The sequence below is a fragment of the Bacillus rossius genome, chromosome 10, assembly GCF_032445375.1.
Source record: "Bacillus rossius redtenbacheri isolate Brsri chromosome 10, Brsri_v3, whole genome shotgun sequence".
Lineage (NCBI taxonomy): Eukaryota > Metazoa > Arthropoda > Insecta > Phasmatodea > Bacillidae > Bacillus > Bacillus rossius.
This window is the reverse complement of record NC_086337.1, coordinates 36,811,014-36,834,806: the sequence shown is the minus strand read 5'-3', so window position 1 is coordinate 36,834,806 and position 23,793 is coordinate 36,811,014. Positions and strand designations below refer to the sequence as shown.

Below are 23,793 nucleotides of genomic sequence, written 5' to 3'. Positions count from 1 at the left end.
AAACGTTTCTATTTTATTTACTTTTTCGTGTACCTCTTTTTTACGTTTCAAAGCAACTTAAAGGAAAAAAGAAACTAAACAAAATTGTGCTCAAGAAGAAACTACATAAATACAATTAAAACGTTTTGTTTGTAAACATTAATTTCGTGTTGTTTTACTGTTTGTTTATACATATCATGCTTCTCATGGGCGAGAATGTTATTCACTGCTTCAAGATGTCTGCCCTCGGAAGTTCGCCAGCTCTGGTCAGACGGGAAGCCTTCTTTTCAGACGAGAGAGCCAAACTCCCGATCGTGCATCTTCGGTTTTTTTTTGTTTGTCATGATAACTAATGGTCAATTAGGTTAGGTTAGCTAGTTTATAAATACTTTAAAACATTTTGGACGGTTGATTTGGTTAGGATAGCTACATTAAAGATACTGTGAAATCATGTAAACGGTTTCCTAGCCCTGGATAGCTACATATTAAAAATTTATTTTCTAAGCAAACATAAAATGATTTTACAGTAGTTTTAATGTAGCTATACTTAACCTAATATAACCAACCATCCACAATGTTTTAAAGTATCTATAATGTAGCTAACATATCCTAATCGACAGCAAAATTTAATGCCACACCGGATTATACAATGTGAAAGAACGGAAAAAAAAGCAAGCATGAACTTCGGGTAACTTCGGGTGTGGCTCTCTCGTCTGTGAAATGAAGACTTCCCCCTGGTCCGACAGCTCCGCCCCACGCGACTGCATGAATGTGGCAGGCGACGTAGCATCGACATCGATGTAATTAGCATAACTGAATGAACATCCGTTACGGTTTATGAAGTAGTTAGGTGGTGACAAGGGTGGGATGAGATGGGGTTCAGAAGTAGCCTTACCACGAGAACACATCCCACCGGTTAGCGGGGAGGCGAGTTGGAACTGACCAATCAACCATCGCGACCGGGATAGTCTCCCCCTTCCAACACACCTTAGGAAATACCTACCTCCCCCCCCCCCCCCCCCTCCCTCTACGGTGGAATCGCGACGAGTCCCTGGTCCCGTACAAGGGCAAGGTCATCAGACCAGCGATGGCGTCTCACGGGCCATATATGCCGTCTCGTCAGTGTCACCTTGTGCGCCATCTTGTTGCAGGTGAAGGACCTGCTCGAGAAAAAAAAAACATGGGTACGGGACCGCCACGCGCGTTAGAACTGAGAACTACACAGATAAGAGAGAGAGAAAAAAATGGTACTCTTAATATTTGAAACACGCTTAATCATGCGTTGAAAAAAAAAAACATTTATCTGTTAGTATCCGTCCATGTCTTCAATGGAATATAAGAATTAATTATGATGCATAACCCTATTGCGAATGTCTTGAGCAAAATTTCCACATTTCTAATGCTAACACCGTGGCCAACCTCAGTTAAGAGTTAAGGGGCCCGCCTACCTGGGCACACATACGGTGTGCAGAGCTTCAGGAAAAACAACGCGATTTCAAAACTATTCAAGATATCCGAGTGGGGCCTATTTACGAATAGCATTTAAGAGTTCGCTGAGGACCGAAAAGTACTTTTAATTTCGGATTAAGTTTTTAAACTGTATTTTTAGAAGCGTTAAAATGCCTAAAACGCGTGTTTCCAGAGTAATTTTTAGGCATAAAACAATCCGTACAGATTCTTGAAAGCACTTAAGGGGCTTGCATAACACCTTTATCTTCATTTCTCCGCCATATAATGTTACGGTCGCCGCTCAAATTTCACAGTTATCCTGTGACGACGAGACGAATGCGCGCCAGTTCAGAGACTTGCGCTTAGAGGCTATACCGCGCTGGAAGCACCAGCGAGCGTCGCGCTTATCACACATACACCCCTGACGAGGCGGGCCCCTTAAGTTGCGAGTTATCGCGTTTTGGGTTGCTAAAGTATGTAAATGTTTTGCAAAAGTATTGGAAAGTACAAGAAATCATGCGCTGCTGCCATCTGTAACCGGCTGTAAAATATGTTTCAGTTCCTAACTTTTTTTTTCTAAACCCCGCGCCATCAATCAATATTAGTTGTATACTTTACATGCGTTTCTACTTAATTCAGTTACCCTGTGATGCTGGCAGTACAAATGTTTTACTTCAAAAAACTGTCTTGGCAGTAGTTCCAGGTATTGGCGCAAATCTGAAGGTTTCTTCGGAGGCGTATAAAAAGGGGTTGCGAGAACTTTGAACTTTAGGTTTTTTTTTTAGCGCGTACAGTTAACTAACTCAAGTTTACTTCCCTTATTTTGCTAGATAACTCGAATTTCACCAACGTTGGTGGTTCACTGGGTAAATAGAGCAGAGCAGCATTAGTATGTTTTTACGATTAATTATCCGTGACAAATAAAGAGCGCAGCATTATTTCCGTGGCGTGCCCGCAATCCTCCTTTCCTCTGGGTAAAACGCCTGCGGTTCGGGACGACAGAATTGTATCACCTTGGAAAGGCTACCTTTCAGACTTATGGTGGTGATAGCGTAGCTGGGTAGAATCTGGAAAGGTACCCTTTCCGACTTATTAAAATGTTTCGGTTTTAATGCAAATATGCACTGGAAAGGTATCCCCTCAGAAAGGGTACCTTTCAGGATTTTTTGTACAATGACACTGCAGAAAATAAATTGGAAAGGTACCCTTTCCGATTTCTTAAAATGCATATTATTTTCTGCTTTAAAATCGTGAAAGTTATCCCCTCTAACCTAACCTAACCTAACCTAACCTAACCTAACCTAACCTAACCTAACCTAACCTAACCTAACCTAACCTAACCTTTCCGAGCGGATACCTTTCCAGTCCATATTTGCATTAAAACTAAAACATTTTAAGAAATCGGAAAGGGTACCTTTCCAGTTTATTTTCTGCTGTGTCATAGTACAGAAAATTCTGAAAGGTACCCTTTCCGAGGGGATACAATTAACCCCCCTGCGGTTCCAGGTGACCTGCTATTATTCGTAGTAGAAACCGGGTAACATGCTTCATAGTGTTGATGTTAACAAGGTAAACCTGCACGCGAAGAGAGGATAATGTTTTTGGTATATTATTTATTATTAGGTGTTGATGATACTCTATACTCATGTTAGGTTAGGAAAATCCTTAGGTAATTTCCGTGAATTGTGTAGTATGTAAGTTACCATTGACAAATTAGTTTGTTTTTTTTTGTTGAGGGGGGGGGTGTGAAGGGTGGTGGTGAAGGGGGGGGGGGTGAAGAAGTCGCAATTAACCAACTAGGTACATGAAATACTTTTTTTTACTATAAACAATCTTATATTTTATGTATTTTACAGGTACCACTATCGTTGATTCAGTGTTAGGTTTATTTTGACAAAAAAAAATAGTAGCATCAAGTAAATTTGTTTTGCTGTGAAGGTTTGTTTGTTTGTTGTTGCAGTGGATATGGGAGGAGGCCGCCCGCTCGCAGTGACGACGGCGTTCGTCTTCCTGGCGGCCTCTGTGCTCGCCGCGGACGACACCGACTTCCGCTTCATCTCCTACGAAGGTGAGTGCGTGCTTCCGTTCCCCTCGGCGGTTCTTAAGGGGACGAACATGACACAATTCTTAACACCAGATCATTTAAAATATTTAACTTCCAAGAGAGAGAGAGAGAGAGAGAAGGAAAAAAAAACAACAAACGAAACCAGCTTACGAAACTTCTCGACTAGCAGACATTCCAAAGAACATAAGCTTACCAGATAAGGGAAGCCTTCTTTTCACAGACGAGAGAGCCAAACGCCCAATCGTGCATCTTCGGTTTTTTTTGTTCATTTTAACTCATGATAACTAATGGTCAATTAGGTTAGGTTAGCTGCATTATAAATACTTTAAAACATTGTGGACGGTTGATTTGGTTAGGATAGCTACATTAAAGATACTGTGAAATCATGTAAACGGTTTCCTAGCCCTGGATAGCTACATATTAAAAAGTTATTTGCTAAGCAACCATAAAATGATTTTACAGTATTTTTAATGTAGCTATACTTAACCTAATATAACCAACCATCCACAATGTTTTAAAGTATTTATAATGTAGCTAACCTATCCTAAAATGAGTTAGAACGAAAGAAAAAAAGCTAGCATGAACTTCGGGGAACTTTGGGTGTGGCTCTCTCGTCTGTGAAATGAAGGCTTCCCGCCAGATAATACCATCGTGTCAAAGAACAAACAAAATAAAATATATGCCAACCGTTGATTCCTTAAAACTTTGTATGCTTCGCCCCACGAGACGCAGCACTACTCCAACTCTTTCGCCGTATCTGCGGCGCGCGACTGGAACGGGCTCCGTTCAGAGTTGCGAGGCTCAGAAACACACTCAAGAGTTTAAACGTGAGGTAGACGAAATAACATCGTTCAATGTCGCCAGTGATTCCACAGACCACTGCCCGCTTTTGGGTACCTGTAATGTTTGTAACCCCAAGTAACTGCTGTGTTCCTGTTTTAATTTTTAACGTTTGAATTTTAGTTCCTAAGCTATTAGGTTAGGTCAGTTTGGTATTATAAGTTTATAGAGTATTAGTTTTGTGTAGTTCTGAAGTACTTAAAGCCTTAACTTCGTTATTATCAATAAATAAACAATAAATAAACTACAGTGAATACAAGACAAGTGACCCTGGTATCACAAAATGCAGTATTATTCAAGGGCAAGGGATCGGAGAGCCAGACTCCACACAATGATTGGAACAGGGATTTAAAGACGGCAAACCTTTGCTATAAACAGGAGTTCAAAGGTTAAACGTGTGGGTGGGTGTAGATTTTTTTTCCCCAGAATAAATTTATAAAGGCAAGTCTTTAAGAAAGATTGGCGCTTTGTTGCTTTATCCGTAAACCCACCCTAATGGATTTTTCAAGCAGTACGGTTCTGTGAATAACAAACCCCGACAGCTTCAATCATTGGCGTTTTCAAACAAGGCACTGGAAGCGAAGGTAAGAAGTCCCATTACTTTTCCTCGCCTAAGCGGAGTGTTTTTATCTTCCTCACGGAGCGCGATATTACGCTTGCTGTATTATTACTGTTCGAAGAGGAACACGCGTATCACGTGCAAACGCGTGGTACGTAGTTCAAATGTTCACACCATATGCATACGGAATGCCACGCGATTGAAGGTTTGAGTGCTGCATGGTACATGCCATTTAAGTGCGCTTTTAAACCTCTAACCGCGAATCTTCCCCTTGTTGTGTGGCAAATCTATTTAGCGTCACGAGGGATAGTAACGGTAAACTTCTTAGGATTAAAATGAGCGCTTCGTAGACTAGGCAAATTGAAATCTTATTTTTGTTTCTCGCCAGTCATACCTTTTTTGGAAAACAATTCCTGTGAATAGGCCTATACAAGAGTTAATGGCGCCAGACGCGGGCCCGCCACGTGGACGAAATCACAGCGAAATTCAGCTCTGCGCATGCGCAGAAGTTTGGCGATTGATAGTTCACGGATAGGACAAAAAATCAGTTTCCTAAAATAAGGGACTGGCCGTGTCCTATCCAAGGGTTTGGGAGTGGTAATGTGCACTACATAGGAAAACAAATACAGGTATATAGCCCATTTAACACAAACACCCCCCCCCCCCCTTTTTTTTTTTCTTGGGACACCGGCTTTAGTGAATATCTGTTGGAAAATTTTTGTGACAGACCAACAAATATAAGTGAGGTATAGTGTTAAACTTACAGAAATAAGCCCTTCACTAATACGAATGACCAGAAAATTAAAAAACAAAGTCAGCATGGCATGTGGGACCCCACTTTTGTCTCCAGCGTGTAACCGTTTGACGATGGTTTTTCGAAGTGCTTCCGAATCACGTCGCCTAATTGTACCGGACGGCTCATGTAGGGCGCTTCTACTTCTTTCTATCCATAGTATAGTAAATACGGCTGTAGACTGCGCGTCCCAGCTTCGCAGCAGAACATTTTTGAGTATTTTTTAAAACTTTAATTTTTTTTTTTTCGAATTTAATGTTACACTCGAATAGAGAACATTAAAACAAAATTAACACGAAACATTTCAAAACAAACATACCACTAAGTATATGTATAATTATTATCAAGTATATGTATAATTATTTTTGCTTAAACGACCGAAATCAGTCTGTAAATACGTCCTGCAAACAAACATTAACCTTTAACATTTAAAATTTCACTGTAGAAATTTCTTCACGAAATTATTTAATTCAACCTGACGTGAAATATATGTAGGCCAAATATTTGTCGTGTGTCTACAGTATGATTAGTTCTGCACTATTAGGTATCTACATTCAATGTTAACTAATGGTTTTCAAAATTGTAATGCCAGCATTTTAACGTATTTTAAGTTGTCATTTCTTTTTATGACAATTAATTATAATAAAATATTAAATGATAGTTGTACTATTATAAAATTTACTTTGAAAACAATACTATGTTCGTGAAATTTAATATATACGTATGAATCGCTCAAGTCCGCCATCTTTTCGAGATTTCCGAGTCTTCCACAGATAGCTGCACCGCGGTTGCACATTTCCGTTCCAATCCACTTCCATTCCTTTCACTAAATTAATCTTACCAAAAAGCCGCATGCCGAGTGCTAAGATGTTTACACATGAAAAAATCTGTCGTGACGGACGGCAGTTGGTTACAAGAATTTTTTTTAAATGTCATGTTTTGTATGTCCCCGAATTTCAATGCAGTGAGTGATTAAAACACGGGTGTGTAGTTGAACCGTTGGTAAAATCAGATTGGCTTTGTTTGCATCAGTTGAATTGGACAGTTCTTATGGCAGATCCTAACAGTGGTAGCCTCGTGTTCAGAGGACAGTTGGTCTAGAAGACAGTTTGTCTGAATTACATTTGGGCTGGTTTACATGGTCGTAATTTAAATTAAAGTATAGTACACTGATAAAAAAATAATTAGGTGAACAAAATAGAGGTGTTTTCAGCAGCAGTAGAAGCAGCGTGTAATCTAGTTGAGCGAATCTGGGATGCATTAGGACGACATACTTTACCTACTCCTACAACTCGTGCAGAACTGTTTAATGCCCTTGTGGCAGATTGGCCGTTAGGAGAGACCATGGACCATACGATATAGGTTTTAGGCTGCAGGTGTCCCACTGATGGAATGACCCGTCTCATGTCAATAAATAGCGTATCCTTCGGTATCTGTCAGCCAAATCGGTACAGTATCCGGCATAAATCATCTACTTATTTAACCGGGTGTGTACCTCCGTTCGATTAAACTGCACATGTTTTTGCTCGGATATCATTGGCTTGACGCTGCACTATTAGAAATTAAACTTACAGACCTTTTTTTTTTTTTAACTAACATTTCACCGTAATTTCAAATAACCGAATATTCCCAGAAACCACGCCGTATTTTGACTTGAGAGTTGTGTGTTTCGTTCTTGACAAATGTGGACAAAAGAAGGGCGTTCTTACTGTAGATTTGACCATTTTTTTTAAATGTTTTATTAATGTACCAAGATTATTCTTTTGGATTCATGTTCGTAGTAAGTGAACTCAGTGTCTTTTCCGTAAATTAACGAAGATCCGTTGGATAATCTGTGACCAGCGTTCTTTTAAATAATTGCAGGTGAATATGTTTTCAACAGTGTGTAAGGGGGACGCACCACAACGCCGAACGTACAATATAACGCCGAAAACCATAACGCCGAATGCTAAATTGACTACAACGCCGACAGCTAGAAAACTGCTGTGTACCACAACGCCCAATTACCACAATGCCGAAATACATTAACCCCGAAAAATGTCATTGCAGGACTGCCACAAAGATTAGGTTAGGTAAGGTTAGCACACAAAATTCATTCAGTTGTTTTTTTCATTTTGCTCCTGTGGCCCCCCCTCCCCGCAGCAACATTTTTCGGCGTTACTGTATTTCTACGTTGTGGTACACAGCAGTTTTCTAGCTGTCGGCGTTGCGGTCAATTTGGCATTCGGCGTTATGGTATTCGGCGTTGTGGTAACGACCCGTGTGCAAGCGGCTGCTGGATCAATGTCTTCTATCCAGTTCCCTCCAGGTGGTCGGCCTCGCGCCTGCTGGGGTCGACGAGCGCGCGACGGAACTGCCGCTCTTGTCTGCGCGTCGGGACGCGCCTGTGACGGCGCACGCGGCGACGCCCTTTTCCGCTGTCCTCCAGGGGGTCGACGCCCCCTTCGGGAACACGCTGCCACTCTGCCGCACGCTGCCGCACGCTGCCGCACGCTGCCGCACGCTGCCGCACGCTGCCGCGCGCTGCCGCACGCTGCCGCACTCTGCCACACTCTGCCACACTCTCGGGTGGAGACACGGCGAAACTCCCCGACTGAGGCTGCTAGGAACACAATCCACACAAATTTTTTCACAGCCGAGGAGTCTCATGAACCGAACCGAATAGTTAAATTAATTACTGATGCACGATTAGCCTTTTAAGTCCCGTGCTACACGAATCTGTGCTTGGGTTTTATGTTCATTGCTTTGCAAAAGTTCAGCTGGCAAAAAAAAAAAACAACACCTTGCCAAGTCTTGAACCAGAGTGTGAGTGACCACCAGGGTAAATATTGTTGTCCTTTCGTTCTTCCTAGCCTCTACGCTAAAAAATGCATTATTACATTTCTGGTTATCCTGCTAAAATCACCTTAAACTATTTAAAAGTTTTTTTTTTTTCACTTGAAATAGGCGCTACTTTTTTTTAATGGTCACATCACTAGTACCCCATCATTTTTCTCCAAGATGTCTCGGGTTCTATTCTTGCCCTGGGGTTGGGTGGGGTGGGGGCGTGTTTGTGTGTGAAATACGGATTTTTTTTTTTTTTGATCTGGCGAACAAATTTATCGCGCGTTGCCATGACATTTGTGCATTCGCCCTTGTTGCTTCCGTCATTAAATTAACCATTAAATTACCTCTCTCTACTTTAGTCTCGCACGTATCTTCTAATCAACCCGGGGTCTTGTTGAGACGTCGCGCGCTAATTTATTCGTGCGTTCATTCATTTGCTCTTCCGCTTGTGATTTTTTTTTTATTAATTTCCTTTCGCGAGGACGCTCTTAACCTTTGCAAAAAATTAAAAAAAAAAAAAACGTGAAGTGCGTGCGAGGTGCGAAAACCTTCTCACGAACGTGCCCTACACAATGCGTGCGGGCCACACACTCGACGCACACACTTATACCGGTAGCGTGACCGCTCGGGGCCGCTAATTGCCGACCGCCGAAGAACGCATCGGCAAAGTGGCGAGCTAACGAGCGGTGGAGAGGAATGAGGGGGGTAAAAAAAATGGAAGGAATTCCAAATCATCCTCGACTCTCTCAAGCCCAGACCCGCGACTGGGGGAGTGGGTTTTTTGCCGACCGGCTTTGCTCCTGTGCTACACCGCATAGTCTTAATGTGTCGTGTAACTTGTCTCTTGAGTTGACGGTTCTTCAAAAGTAGTACCAGCGGTACCCAATTCCTCGACCGTTTTTAAAAATCATAACTTGATTACAGACCATATTCTAGGTTTCAGATTGTTTTTTTTTTAATTTCAACGGAATGAGAAAAAAAAAACACTAGTCTTTTTCGTTCACCCACTTAAAAAAGACACTGTTTTTGTGGTGACATTTTTTTTATTTATTCGTAATATTTTTCTTTCTTTCAACTTTGGCTGCGATTTTTTTTTAATTTAAAGGGAAACTAAAACCAAAAACATCTTAGGCCAAAGCTTTCTAAAAAATAAAAATAATAAAAAAAGAGTAAAAAATTGTCGTGGTCACAGTCCACTGGAGACGTTTTTTTGTTTCGCACTCTAAACTACAATCACTTTGGAAAATGTATAGCGCTCTTTAAAGATAGATCAATTGCCTTCATTTTGAATTACTTGCTATTCCTCCGTATATTGTTTTACAGATAGAGTATTTAAAAACATTAAGTTACTCGTATGTTTCTGGTAAAAATGAGTGACTTTTACTGTGTGAGTTTTGAAATAATTAATAAAAAAAGTAAAACATTTAATTTTGATTATGGTTACAAACGTGGATAAAATTCAACTGCAGCTTTATATGATAAATTTTAAAAGAGCAGGCCACGATATAATGAACTAGATGATGCACATATGCTTTGCTTCTTAAGTCTACGGGCAGAACACACACACTGCTCATTAGGATCCATACATGCCCCACCTCGTGGGTATGCCCTTGCCGTTCCTAAGACTAAAAAGAAATCTAATTTTAAAAATAAAAAATATAAAATCAAACCATGAAACAAAAATCATTACAACTAAAACAAAGATGCCAAGTTTTTTTAAGGGCCTTCAAATTCGCATTTATTTAAACAATGCCATGTCATTACGATAACAAAGATAATGTTTATGGAAAGACTGGATTACGATCCGAAAGTGAATTAGGTGTCAGCATTGCGTCACCCGTTGCCATGGAAACGGAGAAAGCATCATCAACAATGTTACAGCCGTTGCCAGGGAGACGAAGGAAGCATCATCAAAAATGATATTGAAGACATGTGTGAGGACCATAGGGAAAACGTAGTTTAAAATTGCTGGAAAAAAAAATAGCCAGTCATGGGGACTGTCAACAGAAGTTAAAACTTAAAACTTTGTTTTTAAATGTGTAATATGATATCATTTCTACGTCAAATTTACATAAGAAAATTATTTTGGTATTACATCAGTACGATGTCAGCATGATCATCATTTATCCTTACATAAATTTTTAGTCACAACAGATGTCAGTGGTATTTTAAAATGAGGTAAAAAATCATTACCTAGCTATGACTTACCAGTAATGTTAGACCTAGGTCATGTATTCACGTGGTCAAATTAACTTCTTACTGCTACTACAGCATGTCGGTGATGCGAACTCGCAAGATTTTACCCATCCAAAAAAGAGTCCAACACGCACATGATACAGTCGAATATATACAATACATTAGTGTATATATGCGTATACATGTACACAGGCCGCTGCGCGTCGCCAGTCTGGCGCGACACGTCACCAGCATGTCGGTGATGCGAACCCATAAGTTTTGCCCCTTCCAGAAATCGCTCAACGCGGCTAAAGAAGTTTTCACCCCAAAAATTCGCAAAATTCGCTTTGAGGCAAACGGACGCTACTTGAGGATCCACGCGCCTAATTTCACGGTTCTAGGCTCGCCGTCTCAGCGCTACACGAGCTACTGACAAATTAACTCTCCCATTTATTAATTTAGATTTGTGTTTTGATGGATCCAGTATTCAAAACATCAACAACTTCTTCCAGTCTGTGGCCGGTCCAGCAAAGTAAAATACTTCCATCTTCCTCTGCCCCTCCGCCTCCACCATTCCTCATCCATCACTGCATTCCAGTTTTATCCCCATCTCCTTGCACTCTTTTAAACATCTGCTTTATCTTCCTGTGTACAACTTCACCATTTTCCTAGGCAGTCTCTCTTTTTTCCCATTCTCCGGACAATTCGTGCGTTTTCAATGATCTCAATTCAAGTCGTGTACTCATCTTGCTTGCAAAATTCTTTGGATAATTTAACTCTTAAAACAGGGGTGCCCACAAAGGGGGGTAACGACGCAGACTGCGTCATTAAAATTTCAGGGGGGGGGGGTGGTTAAAAGACGAGAAAAATGTATATATTATTTACATAATTATAGCTTCTAATGTGAAAATACGTTTCTGGTGCTTTGATAATTGAAAGGGATCTTGTAAATCAAATTGGCAACCCCGCACTTTCCTCAACAAAAGCAGTTTGGCATCTGTCGGTTCAGGATGGAAATATTACCTGATATGACCAAAATTATTATTAGAAAATCAGTTTTAATTAATGCAAAATGTGATAAAATATAATTCTAAAAAAGTATAATATCATAAAATAATTGAGTAAATCATTGAGAAAATGGCATAAAAAATTTCGGGGGGGGGGGGCCATCATGAGGTTAGGGGGGGGGTGAGTCATAGTGTTTGGGGGGGTGGGCACCTCTGCTTAAAATAAGTTGTTGAAGGAATAACTATATATATATATATAAGAGACACGACGGCCGATGTGCTTTACGCGATCTCCAGCTCTCGAACGCAGGGGTATATAAGCCCTTCTCGAGCAGCGTCGGAATGCAGGTAAATCAGTATTCCTCCGCGGTGGTCTCGGCTCGGCCCCTCGCACTACTTGTCGGGGTAGTCCGAGCTGTTTGCACGCGGCAACACAGGCGGCTCCCAAACGGAGATGCAAATCTCTTCTTGTCGTGGCGGTGGACGGATTCCTCAACTGGCGAGTGCGTGCCTGTCCGTACAAGGGGCTGGCGATAGCAGTTTGGGATGAGGGCGCCACTTCCCCTCCGGCAGCGGGCAGTTCGCCAGACACTCCGTCGATTTGGGCATCACCCGCCGTACCACGCGAGAATTCCTCTTAACCAGCTCTTTTTTTTTTCCCCCTTTTCTTTTTTCAATGCAGGTCTGACAGGTTCCTGCACGCCAGTGCAGCACTAATTTCAAATTAATTACGGAACGCCGAAGTAAGCAAAGGCCTTTTTGGATGTATTGTAAAGTTTTGGAAGGATGGTTTGCAACATTCGAACATCTTAAAAGCAAAAATATATATATATATATATTAAATTTTTATTTTATTTTAGCGTGTCTTTCAGGTCTTGCAGGTGATGTGTAACATCTAACCTCGGTACCGAGAAAATTTATTCTCATGTTGCAAGTACAGTTATTATACAAAGCTGGGACACGAAATTCTTTAAAATTCTTTAATTTATTAAATTCTTAAAAATAATGTCGAGCGTGATAAATGTACGAAATTGTGCAAAGTCTTGATTCGAAAGCATCTAAAAATATTTCCTTTCGACGGGTATGTATATGTTTGCTGGTGCACCGGGTGTACAAGTTGTAAGTTAGATAAGTTAGATAAGTGACTTGCCCCAAAAATAAAAATAAAAAGTGTGTGCGTGGAGTCCACGTGCGACAGAAGTGAACTTCTTGCTTATTGGTTGTAGATTAAAATAAATTATTAACATTTTCAATCACAATTTACATAAAAATGAATGCTACTGATAGAGTTAATTGCACAAATCAATAACTTTTTTCCACACGAGAAAAAAAATATTGTAGATACTCCAAATTAAATAAAAGAAATGTGGTAGCGTCAATTGGTTAGCCGTTACGAAAACTGAGGAATATACGAACACAAGCAACGTTACGAGAATTCCGTAGAATCACTGCTGCGTCATTTCTACCTTTTCCCTGTCATCTCCCCTTCCGGTCGTTACAACTTCCATATAGCACGCTACGCTACGTACCTATTCCCTTTCCCCCCCGTAAGGCCTAATCCCATTTGACCGCTAGTGCATGCGTTGGAGTGGCGTCGTCGTCGTCTCCTAGGCTACCGGTTCCCCCACCACGTACTTGACTATTTCCATCATGCGATCGGAATTTTCTTTACGCTCGAAAATTGTAGGCCCCCAACTCCCAGAATAAAAGTTTAACAAAAAAAAACAGACTTTTGGTTTAGCTATTAACGTCATAGTATTTTAAGTTGTTTTTTTTTAATCGTTCTGTGAAAATGGTCCTACTAGCTCTTTATCAGTCACCTTCAGTTGGAAGAACGGCTATTGCAAAATTATGCACGGCCTTCCTGCCCACACACACTAACTGTCCTCCACAACTAACTGTTCCAGCGATCGGCCGGGAAGACAATGTCTCGGGAACGCGCATGCAAACTCGGAACGAAATCGATTCAACACAAGGGCAGGGGCTCAACGTGAGATAGCGAGGCGGCAATTCTGCAAGGGCCGGTAGTTTAGGTGTGGAACGAGATATCACGACCGACCAGCAGGGGCGTAAATCCCCGAGGAGCCCCAGGGTTTTTGGGTGAGGGAGGGGCTTACCCTGAATAAAAAAGTCTTGCACTGCCCGTTTGCGCTTGCAGAATCGTATCAGTTTGGAAATGATTTGAAAAAAATACGGCAGTATCGTATCTATTTATATGTAATATATGTGTATGTATATATTCTGGGTCTATGGAATGTATTATAATTTTCCTGAAGTCTCAAAATTTCTTCGAAATATACCTAAGAATCCACAAATTAAACAAAATAGAAAAAAGGTAATGCTTAGAGATTAGCCGGTACAATAAAATGGTTTTTAAATATAGAACTGTGTTACAGATAAAGTAAATTACATTTAATGTATGTGTGCATACATAAAATCAAAAATTTAATTTCCAACAATGTCCACCTTCACTTTCTTATTTATGCAGATACCAATTTTACATTATCCGTATGAAATCACCTTCTGCATTCAGTTAAAAAAATAAAATTCACATTTTAAACTGGTCTTGTTAAACATCATTTTCCCAATCGGAATGACTATTCGCATTATTACCTCTATAAATACTAGTCCTGTAAAAAAAGTGCTTTGTAAAACCCAATATGTAAGTTTAAATTAAAACCTTCGTGTACATCGGTGACCCGTTAGTCTGGTCTCGAGGAACAAAATGTAAGATGGCGAGCTTCAATCGAACATTCGTGAGACGTAACTGATATGCCAGTACGCTGGCAAGGCCTCGGCCCCACCCCACCTCCTCCACTCTTGTCAGCGGGTCGGGAGGGGAAGCAGCCGACAGACCTTTACAGAGGACGCCACAAGACGGCGAGCAGTTTAGCCGATGCAGACGTTTACCTCTAGTATTGCCATTAAGAATTTTCTGCGGTGACATGCCTGTTAAAATGCAGGAATCGTTGCAATAAGGTCCCAGAGGAGAAGCCTAAGATGTAGGTACCTCGAGTTCTGTCCCTGCCCGAACACGCCCGAATATTCACCTTCGGCCAACCTTGGGATTTGTTTTATTTTTGCGCAGGAAGAATGGATTCAAATATTAAAATTGGTCGGTTAGGTTAGCTACATTAAAACACTTTAAAACACTATGGACGGTTAGTTAGGTTAGTATAGCTACATTAAAATAAACAGATAAATATAAATATATATAAATAAACCCGAGGTTGGCCGAAGGTGAATATTCGGGCGTGTTCGGGCAGGGACAGAACTTGATGTACATCTTAGGCTTCCCGGTCCAGAGCATGTCCGACTGGCGAGTTACTCAAATTCTGACGACTCCACAAGAAAAAAAGTTGAAGTCAATTTTTGTGATATTGGTGGGGTCAGAAAAGTGTATACGCGGGTACATGGCAACTTATATCCACCAGACTGACGTCAAATGTACCTTTTTTGTTCCTTTCATGCACAAGCAAAAGTTAAACATCTCGAAGTACTTTTTTAATGAGAGACATAGAGGTAAATGATTACACAGTGTCTTTCTCCCAGCGTCCACACACGGCACCCTCAATCTCAATTCACTCCGTCCCGGTTGGCAATTCGTGGCGGCCGTGGCTGGCTCAGCTTGGCGGAACGAACTAGTTAAGCCCGGCATGCGAAACCAGCTGAGAGCCCAGCTGATCCCGAAGAGAGATAAGTCGTGTGCGCATGTAGGGTAGGAGTCGACCGACTGGTCCCGGCGTTGCCAACAGTTCAAACACACACGTGGTGGAAAAAACAAAACAACCTTACGTTAATTGTAAGTATAGGAAACAACCACGACTCGTGTTGGTCTTAATTTAACACAAACACTTAAGTGTTAATTACTGTTATTCAATTAACTCGCCTGAAAGATACCCATAAATTATTTATTACAAAATACCAACTTCGGATCCACTCGTAAACTAGTGAAAAACTGAACTCTGCGACTTGTTCACTATTTCAATCTCTCTATTTTGTACCAGAAAAAAACCACCGTTACTGTGCGTGATTTTCACTACTTCATAGAAATATGTACCCGTTTACCTCTATGTATCTCTAAAACACTGTATAGTTTTTTTAAATATAAGGTATTTTTTATGTTTTCAAGTTGATTACATATAAAATATTTCTCAATACTTATTTTTAGCACATGCTCTATACATACGTATACACACACAGTATGTAACTTTAATTTTCTGAACTGTTTGACATATTGGAATAGAATTCACTAAATTTCTCCTTGAGCTATTATATCAAACTTTATTTGAATTCGTCGATAGAATTACCAATGTTTTAAGTAAAATCATTTATTACAGACAAATTAACATTTTTTAAAACTTTTTTTTTTTTTAGGTATTTTAATTTTCTAACGCGAATATGATAAACAGTTTAGTAACTAATACATCAATTTTTTTTTAAATTTATTCCTATGTTCCAACTGGATAACATTTTAGAACTAGATTCCCCATCAGCAACTATTTAGATGGTCAACTTTCCAACCAAACCGTTAGTTTTTTTTTTTCCAACTTATTCTGGTTTGTTTCGTCCAAGATGGGAACACAGATTCAAAACCTGTATCCAGCCGTCCACCAAACACGAAAACTCTCCCGTTCTTATCTAGCGAGTTATTTCCAATTTATTTTTTTTTCTTGTTCGCGTCGCGCCTCCTGAAGACGGTTGATTATCTCGGTCCGTGCCAGCTGAAGGATTTGTATCCCGTCGCCGCGGCCGCGGTGGATGTTCCCGAGAACAGAGAAGGTCGCATCCCCGACTAATCTTCACACAAATGCGCGACCTTCCCCGCGAAAGATAAAGGAAATAAAAACAACTCCGCCACATTTGCGACAGCGCTTTCTTGTTTCCGCCTCGCAGGTGTATGCCGTGCCTTGACCTTACGCAACTTCTTTGATAGGATCTCGACTCGTTCCTCGTGCTCGGACGGATTTTTTTTTGTTTTGCATCCTCCAGTTCCCTCTCCAGCGCTTATCCACTTAAATATTAGTTTTACAGCAAAGATAAGACAAAACAACGTAACTGAGACATGCGAATTAAGTCCACGAATGACGTATGAATTCTGAAGGGGAAAAAAAACCAACAGTTGAAACAAGTCCAAACTGTACATTCAGAAATCTTAAAAAAAATTCTGATGACCCACCTTATATTTTCGGGCGATTGTCTTATCTTTTTTAAAAATAAAATTGCATGGTGTGATTTACATGGCATATATTTTTTTCTATGTCAACGAGTTCCTCATTTACTACTTAAAATTCTAAATCGGCATAATAGTCCTGTAAATTTGAGCGTGAGGTTAATTTGATTATTGATTCAGCAATAATGTTACTTATTCTCCAACTCTTAACTTGCAGAGAAATCAAATGTTTTTTTTTTATCAACACTCAAACTACATGAAGTAGTTTAGTTTAAAACACTATTGACAAAACTAACTTTCGCAGGATACGTGGTGTGGCATCGTTATGTCACTGGCATTTATTTTCTTTGTTGTTTAATGCTGTTGTGTTAATTTTAACGTATTTTAAATACCCTTGTTTTTATAAAAAAAATTAGCGATTTTAATTTAATTTACGTTACCACTTTCCTTGCTTATTTGTTTACCTAAAAGTGGGCTATATCGCTGGAAGGCGCTAAAAGATTCATATTGTGCAATTTTAACTAGTGTGTAAGTTTGTAACTTTATATATCAGCTTTTTCGTAATATTTCTATTTTTTGTAATTATATGTGTGAGGTGCAGATGGGGAAACCTTTTCACAGATGAGAGAGCCAAAACCCGAAGTTCATGCTTTTTTTTCGTATCTTTAATGTAGTTATCGTAACCAAATAAACCGTCCACAATGTTTTAAAGTATTTATAATGTAGCTAACCTAACCTAATTGACCATTAGTATCCTTTTATCAACACCGCCATATTTATTTACAATGAACGAAAAAAAATAACCGAAGATGCACGATCGGGCGTTTGGCTCTCTCGTCTGTGAAAAGAAGGCTTCCCAGGTGCAGATCACCGTTTGATAAGTCTTCGTCGTGCGACGTGCGACGCTAGCGCCCGTGTGCAGCGGTGGCAAAAGAGAGAGAGAGACTGGAACTGGGAGTCAAGTCGCGTCGGCCGGACTGTACACACCGGTCTCCGCGCACGGAGTTTCGCGCGGCGCGGGTGGAAACGTTTAACTGGGCGTGCCTCATGTTTCGTCCACACGAAATGTGTTAAAAAAGGTTTCGGAGCTGCACGGTGGTTTAGGACTTTACTACGAGTGCACGAGGTTCACGGTGCCAGCGCATCTGGCTGTATTCACGAGGAGGCGCGCGAGTTTTTCGTCATCGTACCGGTGATGCAACAGAGCTAGGACCAAGTTGACTTCGCCTTCTTGGCTCTACTCGCAGACGTGCTAATCGAGGATCGTGAAGTTGTGAGGGAGTAAGAAGAAGACTGACCGTGCTACGGGTCGTAAGTACGCTCTGCGCCACGCTGACAACCCTCGACTACAAGTAAGTGGATCACCGTTTACAAAATTTTCCTAAGCCCTTCACTTCGCAGCTTACTCATGTGTTTGTCCCTTTTTCCTTCGAATTTTCCCGTCAGTGACGTCACTCTACCCTAACGTCCTCAAACGTGAATCTTCTATCAGCGTAGTGCAGGACTGTATGTACGAATCTGTTTATTGCGAGAAACGGTGTTTAAATTTGTTTGCTGGCCAGCTTAATATCTCGCTTTAACTTTGTAAAATTTAAACTGCTGTTTTTTTTTGTGTGTCTGCAACCCAAGACTAATTACAAATTTTAATACGTTATCATATTTCATTGTAAAATTGTGATGTGGCTAATTTCGTGTAGTTAATAATATATGTACTTATTTTTTGTATAGCGATCCACGTGCGTGATCTTTTTGCATTTCGTCTTGGTAATTTTTTATTTTAACTTTGTTATATTTAGCCGCTATTACTTTAGATGCCATGTACGTTGCCATGTTAGTTTATTTGTTTGCGCTTTAGCGCCTGGTAAAATAAATTTCATGAATTTAAATAATTTGTTGGCTTGGAATTACTTTTCATATCTCACTGCTAATCGCGCTACGTTGAATTTTGATTACCCTGCTATTTACTTTTGCCCACTTCAGATATTTGTTCGAAGAAGTCTTTTTTTTTTTTTTTTCTCTTTATGGAGAAACAGCCTAGTCGGGGAGCTTGCAATAATTTAACCCCGTATGAATGAGCACATGTTTTATCTTTGATCACCTCAACTAGTTTGTCTAGATTTAAGATAGGGGAAGTTAGTCATGGAATAAATTGCTGCCTTGGCTGGCCTATCCCCGAACAAATCACATTGTGCATGCACATTCTGCATGCTGAAACCCAGCATGATTAGGTGCATAGGCTTCTGCCTGAAATGTACCCAGTCGTCCCTAACCCAGATACCCAATTTTAACGCTGTATTTTAGCCGGATTATTTGATCCCAGGTAAAACTTGCGTAGACAAAGGGAAATCTCCTGCGCATATTAGTGTGCGCGACCCTATCTTAATGATTATTTTTTCCTAAATTTTCTCATTACTTTTATATAGGGCTATTTCTGAAATTTTTATCACAATACCTTCCTTTTCTGCCACTAATAGTACCTTCGTGAGGGTGATCACACTCGCCATTTTGTATTTTTCCATCGTTTGCTATAATTCTGACTTTGAACTATTTATCCCAATTTTTTTTTCATCTCAAGGCATAAATCGTACCTTCCAGACCTTGTTGCAACCACCTACTTACTAACAGGCTCTAGTCTGTAAGAATCCCGAGGAAATAACTTATTTCACGCGGACGACCACAACTATCATAATGACTTCAGCTATCACAATAATTACACAAGTTTACAAGTGTTGACTTCAAAAAAGTAGTCAAAGCAAAGTTCCTATGCCATGTCGACAGAAAAAAATAATCACGGAATCCTTATTGCAAGTGGTATCAGAATATTTTGAACTGCAGGTTGGTGAAACCCATATCCCCTGTGTAAGTCAAGCTGGGCAGGAAAGTGATTGGTGGGTCCGCTGAGCAGTTGGCGAACCTGCGGGCAGAACACGGTGCGGGCGAGGTGCGTCGCCTCGGTAGCCTACAACTCACTTAGTTTCGGTTCCCTACCACGTTCGTGCAACTTCGGATTTCTCTCAAAAATTGAAATTAAAAAAAATCGAAGGGTTGGGTTAGGTCAGTCACAACATGCTTGTTTTCATTGCAAACTTCTGATTTAGCGGCTGAAGTGGAGTTAATACCAAAACGCAAAACTTCGGAAATCTTCGGAAATTCTCGCAGGGAACCGAAACTACGTGAGTTGCAGGCTTCCCGCGTCGCCCGCTCGAGGCGGAAAAGGAACGACGGGCGCGCTTGTTTTGTTCGTGTCGCCGTGCTTTTTGGTCCTCCCCCCGGGAGGAAGGACTCCGTGGGGGTGATTATAGGGCCGGCTTCCTTCCTCCCCCCCCCCTCCATGACTTCTTACCGCTCCATCGAGCAGTCATGTTCCCGCGGGACATGTCGCCGGCGGGACCCCACCCAGCACGTAGTCCTCTCGACCGTCATTAGCCGCGGGACGTGATTGGCCGAAGTGTCTCTCTTTCTCTCTAGCGTGCTCCTGGGGGGAGGGGAGAAGGGGGCATCCGAACCCAGCACCCAGGACTTTTCCCGCGGCCCCTGAATTTCTCCCTCCCCCCCTTTCTTTTTTCCACCACCTTCTCTCTTCGTCTCGAAAACGTCATTAAAATAATAAAAAAATAAAACGACCGTCACTTGTTATTCCGTCTTTTGCGCGAGCGGCTTTAACGACGAACGTAATAATAATTGACGACTCTCAGCTTTGATGATGGCTTCGGGGAATGTTCGGCTGGCTTTTTGAGTTCGTGACATCTGCTTTTTTATTTATTCATTTTTAAGTCCACTCGGAAGAGGCACCACTGTTTGCCCTCGTGGTCGTTTACGACGGACGACGACAAACGATGATGGGATGATCAGCCTCACCACAAGTGAGATAGTCAGTGCGAGAACAAGGTGGAGTAGTCGAGGTGATACTGCGGTGGTCGACCATTGTCTTTCGCAGTATGAATAGGTGAAGCTCCCTTGGAAATATTTTTTCCGATATCGAGCTTAAGTTTCTTAATATCTATAAACTAATAATTTAGTCTAGACATTAGATACATACCAAGATATTAATAGTTGTTCATCGATCTTTAACATGTGCTCGGAAAAAAAAAATGGCCCAAAAGTTTTACATCCTGTCATTTTTTCGATAGCGTATTTTTAACCTAATGGGTAGGCTGGGGGCACCATAGGTTCCCCCCTCCTCTTTTCTGTTCAAACGCATCAATGTCTGAAGCATGGCTTGAATATACGAATGCGAGGAATTCAAAGCGAATCACGCCGACCACTTTATCACTAACAGATATCGCGGTTGTTGTCGAAGGTAAATTTGTCTTTGTTGCGAGCGATATCTAAAGCTTAAGACACAATTGCCGAGAAACGTAGTTCAATCTTCTAGATCGCGGACATTGATGGTGAATAAACCGTCAGGGTTGAAAAAGGGGGAGGGACTAGGGACACCCGACATCTTCGGCAGGGCAGCCGGTAACGAATCAAAAAGGGGGGGGGGGGGGGGTAGTTGCGTTGTCCGCTGGCTGCGGGTCGTGTTGTCTGCTAGCGGCTGTCACCGGCTCTAACTTCCTCAGTGCTCCTCTTCGTGTTTGCGAGTGCTTCCAGAGCCTTTGGCCATAAAATATGCCTATCAGATGCCCACCCACCTAGTCTCACATTCACTCAATCAGGGCGACTGTATTCTGGGAAGTATGGGGCATTTAGGGAAAGTACTTAAAATCTGGAAAATTCATGGAGTTTCCCCAGTGAAATTAATTTGAAGAGAAAATGTATGATTCAGACTACCTTAAACCAAATTATAAAAAACATTTTATCCCCCCCCCCTCTATATAGTGTTGTGCATAAGTCAAACGCACTATTAAATGGCGTAGCAAGGTTCTGTTTGAAATAAAGTGGAAAGACTTACGGCAGCTGTGTAAATGGCAGAGGACGGCTTTCCTTTATATTTTGAGAAAATTGCAAAATGGGTAAATTACTTTTTTTAGAAAAAAAATATTACGGTTGACGCCAAATTTTGTTAAGAAGCCGAGACAAATATTTCGAATTTGAGTTGTTACCCTGTCAACGCTGTCAAAAAACTGTAAAGCTATACTCAAATAGAAGTAGTTTTTTTCATGGTTTGATAATGAACTACGTTCCATTACGTTCTGATGCAGCTTGTCAATGAATGGAATTTTTTTTAATATCGGCATTTTGAAAAGAAAATGGTAATGTTCTCAAAGTAACGGTATATCAGCTCACCGAGTGCTAAATTTTTCTTGACGTTCGGATAATGGTTATGTTTTAAATTCGCAAAAAAAAAAAAAAAAAAAAAATGTAAATAAAAAATTTTATACTTGAATTTATGTCTCAATACATATTCCCGTGTTTGAACGTTGTTTTTTTTTTTTTTTAAATTACTCTTTCCTGCTTGCTGTGGACGCGGAATTTAAATGGAAATCAAACCAATGACTTAACAATGGAGGCTCGGATGTGGTGGAGTAGTAATTTTCGGCGAGCTGATTACATACATGGAAGAAGGCTGGCTACTACTTCTCGTTAGTATGTGAGGACACTGCCAAGTTGAGGAAAAAAAAGTTTGGGGGGGGGGGGGGGATCGCATTTTTGTTTACCGGTTTACCGGCGCAACCACCAGCTTGCGTGGTTTTCGCTGAGGCGCTGTTAATTTTTTTTTCTCCGCAAGCCGCAGACCTCCCCTCAGTTGCATTCGAGACGGTTATCTGCAGGTTGCCCCAACTCGGCCATGCAAGGAACTTGCGCAAGTTTTTTAAGGGGCGTGCAGGTGAATTCGCGCGGTTTCGTGTCGTTTAAAAGCGCCTCGAAACATACAGGCTCATCCATAAACTATTTCCGGGATTCCAAAGTGTTGTTGTGAAATAAGTATTTGATGAATATACACGTGCGGTATAAATCATAAGATATTCAGATTTTTAATTTTTTTTTTTTAAATTTTAGAATTAGCTTAGTAGGTACACTTCGAATGGTCCATTTCAGCTCCGGTGATGTCTAGTCGGTATTCAGTATCCTGCCACTTCTTCTGAATTGTGCCACAGTTGAAGTTGCAACTGCTGCAGCCCCGTCTTTCAGGTGCTGGATGATCTGTTGTGTTTCAGGGTACGCCATGTTTTTAACGTCTTCTTGAATTTTTTTGTAATGTTTAACCTCTTGTCTCTCTGTTTATGATTATTTTTTTTCCTTTTTTTATCGGAGCCTTTTCGTTGTATGGTTGGAATTTCCGCTCTGAAAATCGAATTATTTATATTGTCGAAGTAACTGCTCCGGCAGCAAATTCGAGCGGCGGGTGCGGAAACTACGTGCAAAATAGGAAAAAAAAAATTTACAGCAGATGGGCTAGTTACTTTGTCTGATGTCTTAGAACAAATTGTAAGCGGCTACTTTTCCTTTTGATTTATATTTCGTCTTAATTTTGCATTGCGTTACTAATACATACATTTTTTTATTCCCTTTTAGTATGGCATTATTATTACTTAAACAAAAAAGTTAAAGCTTTAAAAATATATTATCAACATATTGTAACTTAAGACTGTTTAATTGCTTATAACATTTGATAGTTTTACAAGAAACTGTAAACTCACATGAGCTTTCGTTAGAACAAACACAACGTATTCATGCATAGTAATTAAATTCACCCCGTATCGTATTCAGTTTTTTTGGTCACTTTCTAACAATTAAATACATATGCCGTAAGTCTACATGTAATAAAGAAACTTGCTTATTTCTGAACTGCTATAATTTTCGAAATGAATGAGATTTTTTATAGTTCTAAAAGAAGACTTAAAGAAATGCTGCATTAACTGTAGACAATATTGGTTGTGCTCTGTTCCATTTGCGAGAACACACAGCTTTTGGCGCGCGCGCACACACGCACACACACACGTGCACACACGCGCACACACGCGCACACCCGCGCACACCCGC

The 23,793-nt window shown here is 40.7% G+C and overlaps 1 protein-coding gene across 5 annotated transcripts in view; it reads left to right on the top strand.

The window, feature by feature from the left end:
* Window positions 1-23,793, top strand: part of LOC134535955 (semaphorin-5A) — a 299,673-nt gene that overhangs the window by 100,132 nt on the left and 175,748 nt on the right. For 4 of the 5 annotated variants that reach the window (XM_063375383.1, XM_063375384.1, XM_063375389.1 and 1 more), the window contains exon 2: window positions 3,389-3,496. In XM_063375383.1, the coding sequence (XP_063231453.1) occupies window positions 3,394-3,496 (103 nt within the window). In that variant the 5' untranslated portion in view covers window positions 3,389-3,393. Of the gene's footprint in view, window positions 1-3,388; window positions 3,497-17,410; window positions 18,219-23,793 lie in introns of those variants that run through there. The other variant, XM_063375385.1, reaches the window with a different exon arrangement.